Source organism: Coregonus lavaretus (assembly GCF_964263955.1).
Source record: "Coregonus lavaretus genome assembly, chromosome: 28".
Lineage (NCBI taxonomy): Eukaryota > Metazoa > Chordata > Actinopteri > Salmoniformes > Salmonidae > Coregonus > Coregonus lavaretus.
The window spans coordinates 38,657,354-38,670,903 of NC_140015.1; the positions used below are offsets into that span (position 1 = coordinate 38,657,354).

General features: G+C 44.3%; 1 protein-coding gene across 1 annotated transcript in view; it reads right to left on the reverse strand.

Annotated features, from left to right (window-relative positions):
• The window catches only part of LOC311104505 (rho GTPase-activating protein 44-like), a gene marked incomplete at both ends in the record, with an annotated part of 63,756 nt that extends 55,906 nt beyond the window's left edge, over positions 1-7,850 (reverse strand). The window contains one exon of the mRNA XM_084146362.1: positions 7,798-7,850. Coding sequence (XP_084002488.1) covers positions 7,798-7,850 — 53 coding nt within the window. The remainder of the gene's footprint in view (positions 1-7,797) is intronic.
• Between the last annotated feature and the right edge of the window lie 5,700 nt (positions 7,851-13,550).

Consider the following 13,550-nt stretch of genomic DNA (forward strand, 5'->3'; position numbering starts at 1 on the left):
AACCAACCAACCAACCAACCAACCAACCAGTCAGCCAGTCAGTCAGTCAGCCAACCAACCAGTCAGCCAACCAACCAACCAGCCAGCCAGCCAGCCAGTCAGCAAAGCAACCAGACAGCCAACCAACCAGCCAGCCAGTCAGTCACCCAGTCAGCCAACCAGCCAGCCAGCCAGCTAGTCACCCAGTCAGCCCGCCAGTCAGCATAGGACAGGCCTACTCCAGTGATCTAGAGAAGTGCTGACACAGCACACCCGGACCAGCCCCACTCCCCCACTACTGAGACAGGACCTTCCTCCCCCTCCTCCTCCCTCTCCTCCTTTCCTTCCTTCCCCTCCTCCTCCCTCTCCTCCTCTCCTTCCTCCCCCTCTCCTTCCATTAAGCAGTAGGAGGCTGTCACTGCAGTGGAGAGTGAGAGGAAGGAGGGGGGAGAGAGAGGGGAGGAGAGCAATTACTACTGAAAATACAATGATTGAGAATGATTACTACTGTAAATAGAATGACTAAGAATTACTACTGAAAACACAATGATGGAGAATGTTTACTCCTGAAAAAACAATGAATGAGAATTCCTCCTGAAAAAACAATGAATGAGAATTCCTACTGAAAATACAATGAATGAGAATTCCTACTGAAAAAACAATGAATGAGAATTCCTACTGAAAATACAATGACTGAGAATTACTACTGAAAATACAATGACTGAGAATTACTACTGAAAAAACAATGACTGAGAATGATTACTGAAAATACAATGACTGAGAATTACTACTGAAAATACAATGACTGAGAATGATTACTGAAAATACAATGACTGAGAATTACTACTGAAAATACAATGACTGAGAATTACTACTGAAAAAACAATGACTGAGAATGATTACTGAAAATAGAATGACTGGAAATGATTACTGAAAATGAAATGTGTGTAATTACATTAGCCTACAACTTACAGTACTTAACACCTGGAAGCTGCTGGCTGAATCAGATCAGGACCAAACCACAGATAGCAGCATGCTATAGCCTGGAATCCAAACAGAATATCGCTCTGTTTCAATATTCCTTCATTGAATCAGTGAAGTGAAACAACAGGGAAACGGTCATATTCAGTGTGGATTCCAGGCTAAACAGTCCGCCTCTGAAATTAACTGGATGTAAATGACTAACCAACGGGCAGTTCTAATGACTCCCTGGAGGCAGCAGAGTGTAGGAGGTGCAGGGGTCAAGAGATCAGGGGCCGAAGAGGTCAAGCGCTAAAACAAACAGAGAAACCCATATCCTCTAAGGACTGACCTGTCTGTAGTCAGCTAACTGGATGGATATCAGTGGAAGGTGTAGTAGCTCACATGCATTTCTAAATGTCTCCACCGTTAGGAGGAGGGCCAAAAAAGACTGCCGATAAAAAAAAGAAAAGTCAGAACCTAAAGAAGGCTGATTCAGCTCGGCCAAAACGCTGTCAACAACAGTGCAGGAATACAGCCTGGGAGGAAACATCATAGGCCATAGTGCCACTGTCATGGGCGGGACCTGAACCCCAGTCTCCACGTTCAGATCCCCTCCATGACAACAACATGTGTCTATGGTTGTGTTTTGCTTTTAGTGTAGTTATGTGTAGTATTGATGTGTAGTATTGATGTGTACAGTGTATATTGATGTGTATTTATGTGTATGCAGAGCTCATCTGAGAAAGAGACCTTGGTCTCAGCATGACTCCCTGTCAAAATAAAGGTTAAATAACATATCAGATGCCGCTGCTCATGATTGCAGTTTAGAGTGCCTGCTGCAGTAACACTGAGTGAGGACGAGGGGATTCTACAGTGATGTTGACACACCATGTGGGAGAAAACTAAAAGGCAATAGTAGATTTCAAGCTGTAGGCGGTGTACATTATAATCATCTAGAAACATATCTTCTGAAACATAACTTCTTAACACAGCATCCAGCTGTGCAGCTGTTCATCCAATAACCTCTCTGGATGTTAAACAACCATTAAACCACTGTTATGCTATTCTCTATTCCCTGGGGCATACAACACACAATGTCTAGTGTCTACTGTTCTGTGAAGAGAAGCAGAGAGAGAGGAGAGAGAGAGAGAGAGAGAGAGAGAGAGAGAGAGAGAGAGAGAGAGAGAGAGAGAGAGAGAGAGAGAGAGAGAGAGAGAGAGAGAGAGAGGAGGGGGGGGGGGGGAGAAAGAGAGAGAGAGAGAGAGAGAGATAGAGAGAGAGAGAAAGAAAGAGAGAGAGAGTCACACTAAGAAAAACACACAAGCCTCTCCATAATAACACCTCCACCTAAATATGACTGAGCGACAGAAGGCCTGTACATATAGAGGAGGTGACATCCCAGCAGACAGTGGGGAACAGACGGACACACACACACACACAGACACACACACACACACACACAGACACACACACACACACACACACACACAGACACACACAGACACACACACAGACACACAGACACACACACACACAGACACACAGACACACACACACACACAGACACACACAGACACACACACAGACACACAGACACACACACAGACACACAGACACACACACAGACAGTGGGCTGAGATTATAGTGTAATGGCTACAGTCAGAGTTTCATAATAAAAATAGGTAAGAAAAAATAACCAAAAATAGAATAAGTCAGTGTCATTTTATGCTTTGATTAGCTTAGCCTAGCCTAGCCTAGCTTACAATAGGAAACATCATATGATCATCAGTAAACTAACAAAAGCAGAATGTACAAGGTACCTATTTTACACTAATAAACACTAGCCATGGACAGTACTACCTGGCCCTAGTCTGAATGAAGTGTGTTGTGAATAGATGCGTAGTACTGGGGCGGCAGGTAGCCTCGAGGTTAGAGAGTTGGGCCAGTAACTGAAAGGTTGCTGGTTTGAATACCGGAGCCGAAAAGGTGAACAAATCTGTTGCTGTGCCCTTGAGCAAGGCACTTAACCCACATTTCTCCAATGGGGATCATGGCTGTGACTCCACTCCCTGCAGGTGTCTCAGGTGGAGTTGGGATATGCAAAAAAACACAATTCCATTACAGACAAATATTTATATATATCCTTTTTTTTTTTTTTTTTACCCGCAATATCCAATTGGTAGTTACAGTCTTGTCCCATCGCTGCAACTCCCGTATGGACTCAGGAGAGGCAAAGGTCGAGAGCCATGCATCCTCCGAAACGCGACCCTGCCAAGCCGCACTGCTTCTTTACACACTGCTTGCTTAACCCGAAAGCCAGCCGCACCAATGTGTCGGAAGGAAACACCGTACAACTGGCGACCGTGTCAGCGTGCATTCGCCAGGCCCGCCACAGGAGTTGCTAGAGCGCGATTGGAATAAGGACATCCCGGCTGGCCAAACCCTCCCCTAACCCGGACGACGCTGGGCCAATTGTGCACCGCCTCATGGGATTCCCGGTTGCAGCCGGCTGCGACACAGCCTGGGCTCCAACCTGGGTCTGTAGTGACGCCTCAAGCACTGCGATGCAGTGCCTTAGAACGCTGCGCCACTCAGGAGTCCCAACAGGACAAATATACGCACCCCCAAATGATTATTATTATACTACCTGGTCCTAGTCTGAATGAAGTTCAGGAGTGTGTCTCCTTCTAATCCCACTCAATAATCATTAGGCGATTGTGCGAGAAACGTGTAGTGTCAATAGAGGATTAGAAGGCCTGTGACAGTGTGACAGCACTTTGACCTCTGCTCTCTCCCTCTCTCCACTCAATAGGACCCTACTACCAGAGACCTCCACTCAATAGGACACTAACAAGGATGATCAAGTGATCAGAGTGATGATCCAACACTCGATAGGGAAATACCCCCACCGCTGGCTGTCCCTTCCCTGTCCCCTCCCTGTCCCTTCCCTGTCTGACCCCTGTTCCTCCCTGTTCCGTCCCTGTCTGACCCCTATTCCACCCCTGTCCCTTCCCTGTCCCCTCCCTGTCCCTTCCCTGTCTGACCCCTGTTCCTCCCTGTTCCATCCCTGTCTGACCCCTGTCCCTCCCTGGTCCATCCCTGTATGTAACCCCCTGTATGTCCCACTCCTGTCCCCCATGTATGTCCCACCCCTATCCCACACCTTCAACTCCCAGGCAGGAGTGCCAGTCAGAGTCTGCCCTCTGTCCCCTGGCCTATAGACCTTGTCCTGTAGACAGTACCAGAGTCTGCCTTCTGTCCCCTGGCCTATAGACCTTGTCCTGTAGACAGTACCAGAGTCTGCCTTCTGTCCCCTGGCCTATAGACCTTGTCCTGTAGACAGTACCAGAGTCTGCCCTCTGTCCCCTGGCCTATAGACCTTGTCCTGTAGACAGTACCAGAGTCTGCCTTCTGTCCCCTGGCCTATAGACCTTGTCCTGTAGACAGTACCAGAGTCTGCCTTCTGTCCCCTGACCTATAGACCTTGTCCTGTAGACAGTACCAGAGTCTGCCTTCTGTCCCCTGGCCTATAGACCTTGTCCTGTAGACAGTACCAGAGTCTGCCTTCTGTCCCCTGGCCTATAGACCTTGTCCTGTAGACAGTACCAGAGTCTGCCCTCTGTCCCCTGGCCTATAGACCTTGGCTGAATCTCTAACCGAACACTTCGAGCACTCGATCACTCTATATACGCGTTCACAAGTCAATTGAGTCAATCTCAAAGGCTAGCTGTCGACCCTTCGGAAGCCTCTTTATTGACTGGGCATCCTATGCCGACTCGGCGCCCTTGGCAACAACTTCTTCTGATGAATCTTATCATGTTACCTAGCAACAACAGTCCCTACTACATCGCCCTAAAAAAAAGTCTGAATAAATCAAGACATATCAAGAAATCTGTCATTCATTTAGAAGTTTAATTAAAAGGAGGTCTTAGTCGCGCAATTTTACATCTAGCTAAGGAGTTTAGTGTATTTCTGAAGTTTGATCATGTACACGAAAACTGTCCATTATTAACTTGCTAGCTAAGACTGAGCCTGTCACTTCATATGCAACGAAAGAGAAGCTAAACAACCAGCTAGTGCAACACTAAATGCAATGCTCCTTCCATAAGCAAGCTAGCTAGTTAGCATGTAGCTTGCCACTTATTTATTTAGGATATTTACATTTTAGTCATTTAGCAGATGCTCTTATCCAGAGTGACTTAAAGTTAACAAACCCACAACCCTAGCGTTGCAAGCGCCATGCTCTACCAACTGAGCTACACGGGACAAGTTTGACAGCTTGCTGATGAAGTTGTAGACATGTTCCCAGCAGTCAGTCCGTACTTCAGCATGTTTCCAAAGCACCAATCGCTACTTTGTAACGTTGGGGCAGCAGCAGCTGACTCAATACTGTACTGACTCGGGGTAGAACAGGCAGTTGCTGCATCATTAGAACACGTTCATTGTGATAAAAAATGTTTACTACAGTAGCTAGTTAGCTAGCTAACATTACATTCCTGTGTTTGTCAGTGAAGCTAGCTAGCAGCAGGCAGGCTACAACAAGCTAAAACCAGCTGATGGAATCACTTGTGACCGATATACTTGCACATATTTTGTGCAGGAGTAACGTTAGATGTCATTTTGTTTTTACAACTTTCTCACTGTCTATTGGAGTATGCATCTGTGTCTGCCCCAGGTCCCCAGTACCTGTGTTTCATAGCAAGTGAGTCATGCTACAAGACAGGTCACGGGAGACAATGCTCGCGAATGGATTTAGAATTTTGGAATATTGATAAGTGGCAGTTGGGACGTCGAATGCACATCGTCTCAATGCTCATTTTGGCCAAAACACTAGCAGACTCAAGTGATCACTATCGAACATAACAGCAAGTGGCCACTTGATAAAGGGCTTAGGGGCCAAGTGTTGGGTTTGACATTCAGCCCTTGTCCTGTAGTATTATTAATGACCAGACCACTGGGCTGTTTAGGAAACATGTTGTAGCTCATTATGACTGTGGTGCAGCGGACAGAACAGAGAGAGACACAGCAGGCTGCTGCCACCGCTCCCTGCCCAGCCTCTCTCTGAACAGCAGCGCACTGTGAAGAGAATACCAGAGTAGTAAACACACACACACACAGAGAGAGATCCACCTCAATTGACACCTTTTCAGATACTGCACTAACGCTGGCCACCAAGCAGAGGGTGATAACAACAGTGTCTGTAAGGTAATGTAGGCTACCCCTCAGTGGCTGAACAGCATAGGACGTGATATGATGACCACTACCCTGTGTTATAATCCCCCAGTAAGGACCAGCATGGAGCTGGGAGGAGGAGGAGGAGGAGGAGGAGGAGGAGGAGGAGGAGGAGCAGCGAAGAGCACCTTCTGGCCCGACTGTTGCGATGCCTTCTGCAAGACAAGCTGCTCTGCTCTGCTCTGCTCTCCACAGGAGGAGGGGATGAAAACAGGGTGAGAGAGAGAGAGAGAGAGAGAGAGAGAGAGAGAGAGAGAGAGAGAGAGAGAGAGAGAGAGAGAGAGAGAGAGAGAGAGAGCGAGAGAGAGAGAGAGAGAGAGAGAGAGAGAGAGAGAGAGAGAGAGAGAGAGAAAGAGAGAGAGAGAGCAAGAGAGAGAGAGAGAGCAAGAGAGGAGAGAGAGAGAGAGAGAGAGAGAGAGAGATGGATAGGCCATGTAATAAACAACATTATGTACCTGACATTACAGGTGTTTAAACAACATTATGTACCTGACATTACAGGTGGATAAACAACATTATGTACCTGACATTACAGGTGGATAAACAACATTATGTACCTGACATTACAGGTGGATAAACAACATTATGTACCTGACATTACAGGTGGATAAACAACATTATGTACCTGACATTACAGGTGTTTAAACAACATGATGTACCTGACATTACAGGTGGATAGGCCAGGTAATAAACAACATTATGTACCTGACATTACAGGTGGATAGGCCAGGTAATAAACAACATTATGTACCTGACATTTGATTTGATTTGATTACAGGTGTCCCTGCATGGGAGTAATAAGGGAATCTGTTGTTCAGGCATATCAATATGAATAATTCCCAAATTAAAAAGCTTTCCATAGGTGATAATAAACACATTCCTGTGACACAAGATCCTGAACTCCTTTGCTACTTGAGTGGGGCAAGGTGTAGTTGCTAGGTAAGCTATGTGGATTGTGGAGGAATATGGCACAGGCTACATCCATAGGATTGAATGTACCTAATGCAGTGATAAACGACCTTTCCCAGTGCATAGGAGACGATCGTGATGGTGCACATGCAATGTTTCTCATTTCTGACAGGAACCACAGCTCAGATAACTGCACCTTTCCCTTTCCCCTCGCGTCGCAGAGACATCCGTCTGCATCAGCAGCAGTATGTAGCCACTGATATGAAATGCCAGCGTTTCGCCCCAATTTATATGCCCCCTTCCTCCTCTGCCCAATAATTACCCCCTATATTGTGACGCTGTTGAGCTGAGGTATAAATATTATTATATCCAGTGGGCTGGGATAGGGGCAATGCGACTACACGCTCTGCGGTATTCCAAATGGCCATTACGCAAAGGGAGACCACCGGCAATGTGAAATAAATGCATCCTATGCATTATCCCTATTGGCTATATCAATTCGTTGCGGTGAATATGTAGGATAATAATCCCTATATGATTATGAATATTATCTGCTTGGTCCCGTTGCCTTATCCCTTCCCATTGGAATGGGACCAAGCGCTGCTCAAGCAGATTTGCAGGCTAGGCTACGTTTCCTGCAAACTCTCACTCACTCTCACTTGCATAACAAGGTATGGAAAAGGAGTCTGTAAACCGGTTTCCCGTTTCGCTTACCTGCCCACCGTTTGGTTGGCGAGCTGTCGCATTCGATTGAACTGCTTCTTCATCTTGTATTTTCTGCGTTAACACCTATGGGGGAAAAGACTCCGCATTTCTCTCAAAATAACCGCCCGTACTCCGCAGCAGTACAAGAGAAAATCCACCCTCTCACACTTTCTTTCCCTCATCGCAATTGTTAAAACATTGAAAATGCGCTGAATTACATATTTTCACTGCATTTTCCCATCTCTATTCGCCCTATACACCCAGTTCAGAGATGCTTAAGCAATTCGCCGCTATGGGCAGCAGAGAGCATCATGACAAGTAGCCGCTGCGCAGTCAAGGCACTGTGGGAAGTGTAGTAAATCGTGAACTGTTCCAACACATCCCACTCAGCATCAATTATTATGGATCACCAAGGGTATTGATAATGTTTACAATTGAATTATCAATAAATGACATGTTTACAGTTATATTGTAGATAGGACATGGGTTGGTAGGTTATGATAAATGTCATAGGGCCAACTTTTCCAATTTGTAGCCTACATCAAGGGGGGCAAAAATCAATAGCCAACATGTAACAGTAAAGCCCTGATACAAAGTGTCTTACTGCTGTTTGTGTCAAACTTGGACTACTGAAAGGTGCTATTCTTGTTGCCAGGCATGACAAGCAACTGAATTAGGATGTTATCCAGCTTACACTACCACCATGTGGTTTCTATGTGCCAGTACAACTTTTCTTCCTAACAACTGTTTCCAGGATCTGTACTTAGAGTAGGTGTGGATCTAGGATCAGGCCCTGCCTGTCCATGTAATATTATGAATTATGATATAAAGCAAAACGGATCCTAGATCAACACTCCGAGATGCTATATGGAAAAGTGCCCTGATCTTATTCAGAGGATTTACACGTGTGTAACCAACTAGTCTCTTCATTGAGGGGCACTGTTTAGGCTACGTTCTGGTAACGTCACAGGTAACCTCAAGATAAAGAGCCGGCTGGTGAATGAGATTACAGGTAACCAGTTTCTCAAGAGGCGGTGCCTGAGGAAATACTGAGAGAGACTTTCCACCAGTATAACCATTTGTATCGGTGTCATGCTGTTCATAAAGCTTATACTACACTGGAACGTTTGACCCCAAATAAAAAGTGCCAGGCTGAGGCATTGTTTATTAATGAAACCCAAATAGGTATTCGGTAATGACCTTGAGTAGTTATTCAAATATGGTAGGCTGCTCCCTATCTGATGTTATCATTCGAGGAACACTGTTGATCTCACCAACAACACACAAACAACAACATATATTTAATATAACTTATTTTCCATCTTCAAAACTTTGAAAATATGTTTTATAGTTCTGTGCTCATTAATTCATTGTAGATTTAATGTAGAACTTTGAGAGTTGGTTTTGATATGCCACATAATTTAATTTCTCACACAAGAACATGAATGAAGTATCTGTAATAGAATGTCACCCATCCACTCTCACAGTAAGAGTAGGTTTTATTACTCAATTAAGCTGAGTCATTAACTGAAATTCATTATTACACTTCACCACCCTCCCACCCCCTCCCTCCCCTCCCTCCCCCACCACCTCCCTCTCTCACCCCCTCCCTCCCTCCCTCCCTCCCCCACCACCTCCCTCTCTCACCCCCTCCCTCCCTCCCCCCTCCCTCTCACTGGGAAGAAAAAAGGGAGGGAGGAACCAGAACAGCTGAGGCGGTTGGTTGGTTGGGTTGGGACTGGGAGCTGCTAACCAACCAGTAAAACAGGAACAACTAGATAAGCAGAGGAAACCATGAGAGTACACATGGAGGATGGAGACGTTGATAAAGCACATTCCAGAAACCTTCCGCCTTACATAATAAACTAGGTAACACTTTACAGTAAATTGCTCTGTAACACTTTCCATTAAGTTGCTCTGTAACATTTTCCAATAAGTTGCTCTGTAACATTTTCCATTAAGTTGCTCTGTAACACTTTCCATTAAGTTGCTCTGTAACAATTTCCATTAAGTTGCTCTGTAACATTTTCCATTAAGTTGCTCTGTAACATTTTCCATTAAGTTGCTCTGTAACATTTTCCATTCAGTTGCTCTGTAACACTTTCCATTAAGTTGCTCTGTAACAATTTCCATTAAGTTGCTCTGTAACATTTTACAGTAAGTTAGTTACTAGTTACTAGTAAACTAGTAATAACTACAACCCATGTACTCACATACATTCACTTAGTGACCCAGTATACACACTAGAACTCTAGAAACAGAACATGAACATATATATATATATATATATATATATATATATATATATATATACAGTCATGGCCAAAATTGTTGGCACCCCTGAAATTTTTCCAGAAAATGAAGTATTTCTCACAGAAAAGTATTGAAATTACACATGTTTTGCTATGCACATGTTTATTTCCTTTGTGTGTATTGGAATAACACAAAAAAAAACAGGAAAAAAGCAAATTTGACATAATTTCACACAAAACTAAAAAAATGGGCCGGACAAAGTTATTGGCACCCTTTCAAAATTGTGGATAAATAAGTTTGTTCCAAGCATGTGATGCTCCTTTAAACTCACCTGGGGCAAGTAACAGGTGTGGGCAATCTAAAAATCACACCTGAAAGCAGATAAAAAGGAGAGAAGTTGACTCAGTCTTTGCATTGTGTTTCTGTGTGTGCCACACTAAGCATGGAGAACAGAAAGAGGAAAAGAGAACTGTCTGAGGACTTGAGAACCAAAATTGTGGAAAAATATCAACAATCTCAAGGTTACAAGTCCATCTCCAGAGATCTAGATGTTCCTTTGTCCACAGTGCGCAACATGATCAAGAAGTTTGCAACCCATGGCACTGTAGCTAATCTCCCTGGACGTGGACGGAAGAGAAAAATTGATGAAAGGTTGCAACGCAGGATAGTCCGGATGGTGGATAAGCAGCCCCAAACAAGTTCCAAAGAAATTCAAGCTGTCCTGCAGGCTCAGGGTGCATCAGTGTCAGCGCGAACTATACGTCGAAATTTGAATGAAATGAAACGCTATGGCAGGAGACCCAGGAGGACCCCACTGCTGACACAGAGACATAAAAAAGCAAGACTACAGTTTGCCAAAATGTACATGAGTAAGCCAAATTCCTTCTGGGAGAACGTCTTATGGACAGATGAGACCAAGATAGAGCTTTTTGGTAAAGCACATCGTTCTACTGTTTACCGAAAATGTAATGAAGCCTTCAAAGAAAAGAACACAGTACCTACAGTCAAATATGGTGGAGGTTCAAAGATGTTTTGGGGTTGTTTTGCTGCCTCTGGCACTGGGTGCCTTGACTGTGTGCAAGGCATCATGAAATCTGAGGATTACCAAAGGATTTTGGGTCGCAATGTAGGGCCCAGTGTCAGAAAGCTGGGTTTGCGTCCGAGATCATGGGTCTTCCAGCAGGACAATGACCCCAAACATACTTCAAAAAGCACCCAGAAATGGATGGCAACAAAGCGCTGGAGAGTTCTGAAGTGGCCAGCAATGAGTCCAGATCTTAATCCCATTGAACACCTGTGGAGAGATCTTAAAATTGCTGTTGGGAAAAGGCACCCATCCAATATGAGAGACCTGGAGCAGTTTGCAAAAGAAGAGTGGTCCAAAATTCCGGGTGAGAGGTGTAAGAAGCTTATTGATGGTTATAGGAAGCGACTGATTTCAGTTATTTTTTCCAAAGGGTGTGCAACTAAATATTAAGTTAAGGGTGCCAATCATTTTGTCCGGCCCATTTTTTGAGTTTTGTGTGAAATTATGTCAAATTTGCTTTTTTCCTGTTTTTTTTGTGTTATTCCAATACACACAAAGGAAATAAACATGTGCATAGCAAAACATGTGTAATTTCAATACTTTTCTGTGAGAAATACTTCATTTTCTGGAAAAATTTCAGGGGTGCCAACAATTTTGGCCATGACTGTATATATATATATATATATATATATACAGGTTATATATGTGTCAAATCGGAGGGCCTGTTGTCTGGACCTATGGCAGTCTCTATGGGGTGCCACAGGGTTCAATTCTTCCTATTTCGCAACAAAGCCTCCTTCACATGCTGCCAAACATGCCCTCGTAAAACGGACTATCCTACCGATCCTTGACTTCGGCGATGTCATTTACAAAATAGCCTCCAACACTCTACTCAGCAAATTGGATGTAGTCTATCACAGTGCCATCCGTTTTGTCTCCAAAGCCCCGTACACTACCCACCACTGTGACCTGTACGCTCTTGTTGGCTGGTCCTCACTACATGTTCGTCGTCAAACCCACTGGCTCCAGGCCATCTATAAATCACTGCTAGGCAAATCCCCGCCTTATCTTAGCTCATTGGTCACCATAGCAGCACCCACCCGTAGTCTGCGCTCCAGCAGGTATATCTCACTGGTCATCCCCAAAGCCAACACCTCCTTTGGCCGCCATTCCTTCCAGTTCTCTGCTGCCAATGACTGGAACGAATTGCAAAAATCTCTGAAGCTGGAGACTCTTATCTCCCTCACTAACTTTAAGCATCAGTTGTCAGAGCACCTTACCGATCACTGCACCTGTACACAGCCCATCTGAAATTAGCCCACCCAACTACCTCATCCCTATATTGTTATTTATTTTGCTCTTTTGCACCCCAGTATCTCTATTTGCACATAATCTCTTGCACATCTAGCATTCCAGTGTTAATACTAATTGTAATTATTTTGCACTACAGCCTATTTATTGCCTTACCTCCATAACTTGCTACATTTGCACACACTGTATATATATTTTCTGTTGTATTTTTTTACTTTATGTTTTTTTACCCCATATGTAACTCTGTGTTGTTGTTTTTATCGCACTGCTTTGCTTTATCTTGGCCAGGTCGCAGTTGTAAATGAGAACTTGTTCTCGACTGGCTTACCTGGTTAAATAAAGGTGAAATAACAAAATAAAAAAATATGACCATGCAACACCTCTCATGTTCACCATGTAGCCTACACAACTATGTAGGCCCTATATCAGATCCTCCAATAATGTACATTCCTTGTCCATTATAAACTGTACACATTGTTCCCTTCACAATACAGAAAGTAGAGCTAACTCTCCCTGGTGTCCGAATGGCAGAGCCTCTACGTAGTGTCAGTGGTAACACTACACCTCAGTGTTCCCATGCCCCAAGTCTCTCTTTACAGCAATCAATCCCCCCCTCCTGCTCATCTTTACCTGCAAGTCGATCTTGCTCCTTCAACCTGCCAGGGACTCACATCAATTATTTGCCGAGGATACTGAAGGTCTTTGAGAATTCACTTTCTCTCTGCGTCTCAATGTCTCTTTTCTGTCTCGGTGTCTCTCATGTGTCTCAGTGTCACTCTCTGTTTCTGTCTCCCTTTCTCTGTTTACATTGTAAGAATATACCATGTGCCGGTAGGTCATAGAACTACTTTGACACACACTGCGTGGTTATCTATTCATTCTAATAAAGTAACTGTAGCCTGTGAATAATACATGTGCTTGTAAATCTCACTGTAGTTCTCATTAAACAGGTAAAACATCTTACAACCAGAAATACACAACAATGGTCTCCATGAGAGGTGCTGGAATTGCAACCCACACCGTTCTTTAATGAGGACTTGTTGCTAACAACAGAGGGGGCAGTTATACTGTGAACAGGGGCAGTTATACAGTGAACAGGGGCAGTTATACAGTGAACAGGGGCAGTTATACTGCGAACAGGGGCAGTTATACAGTGAACAGGGGCAGTTAT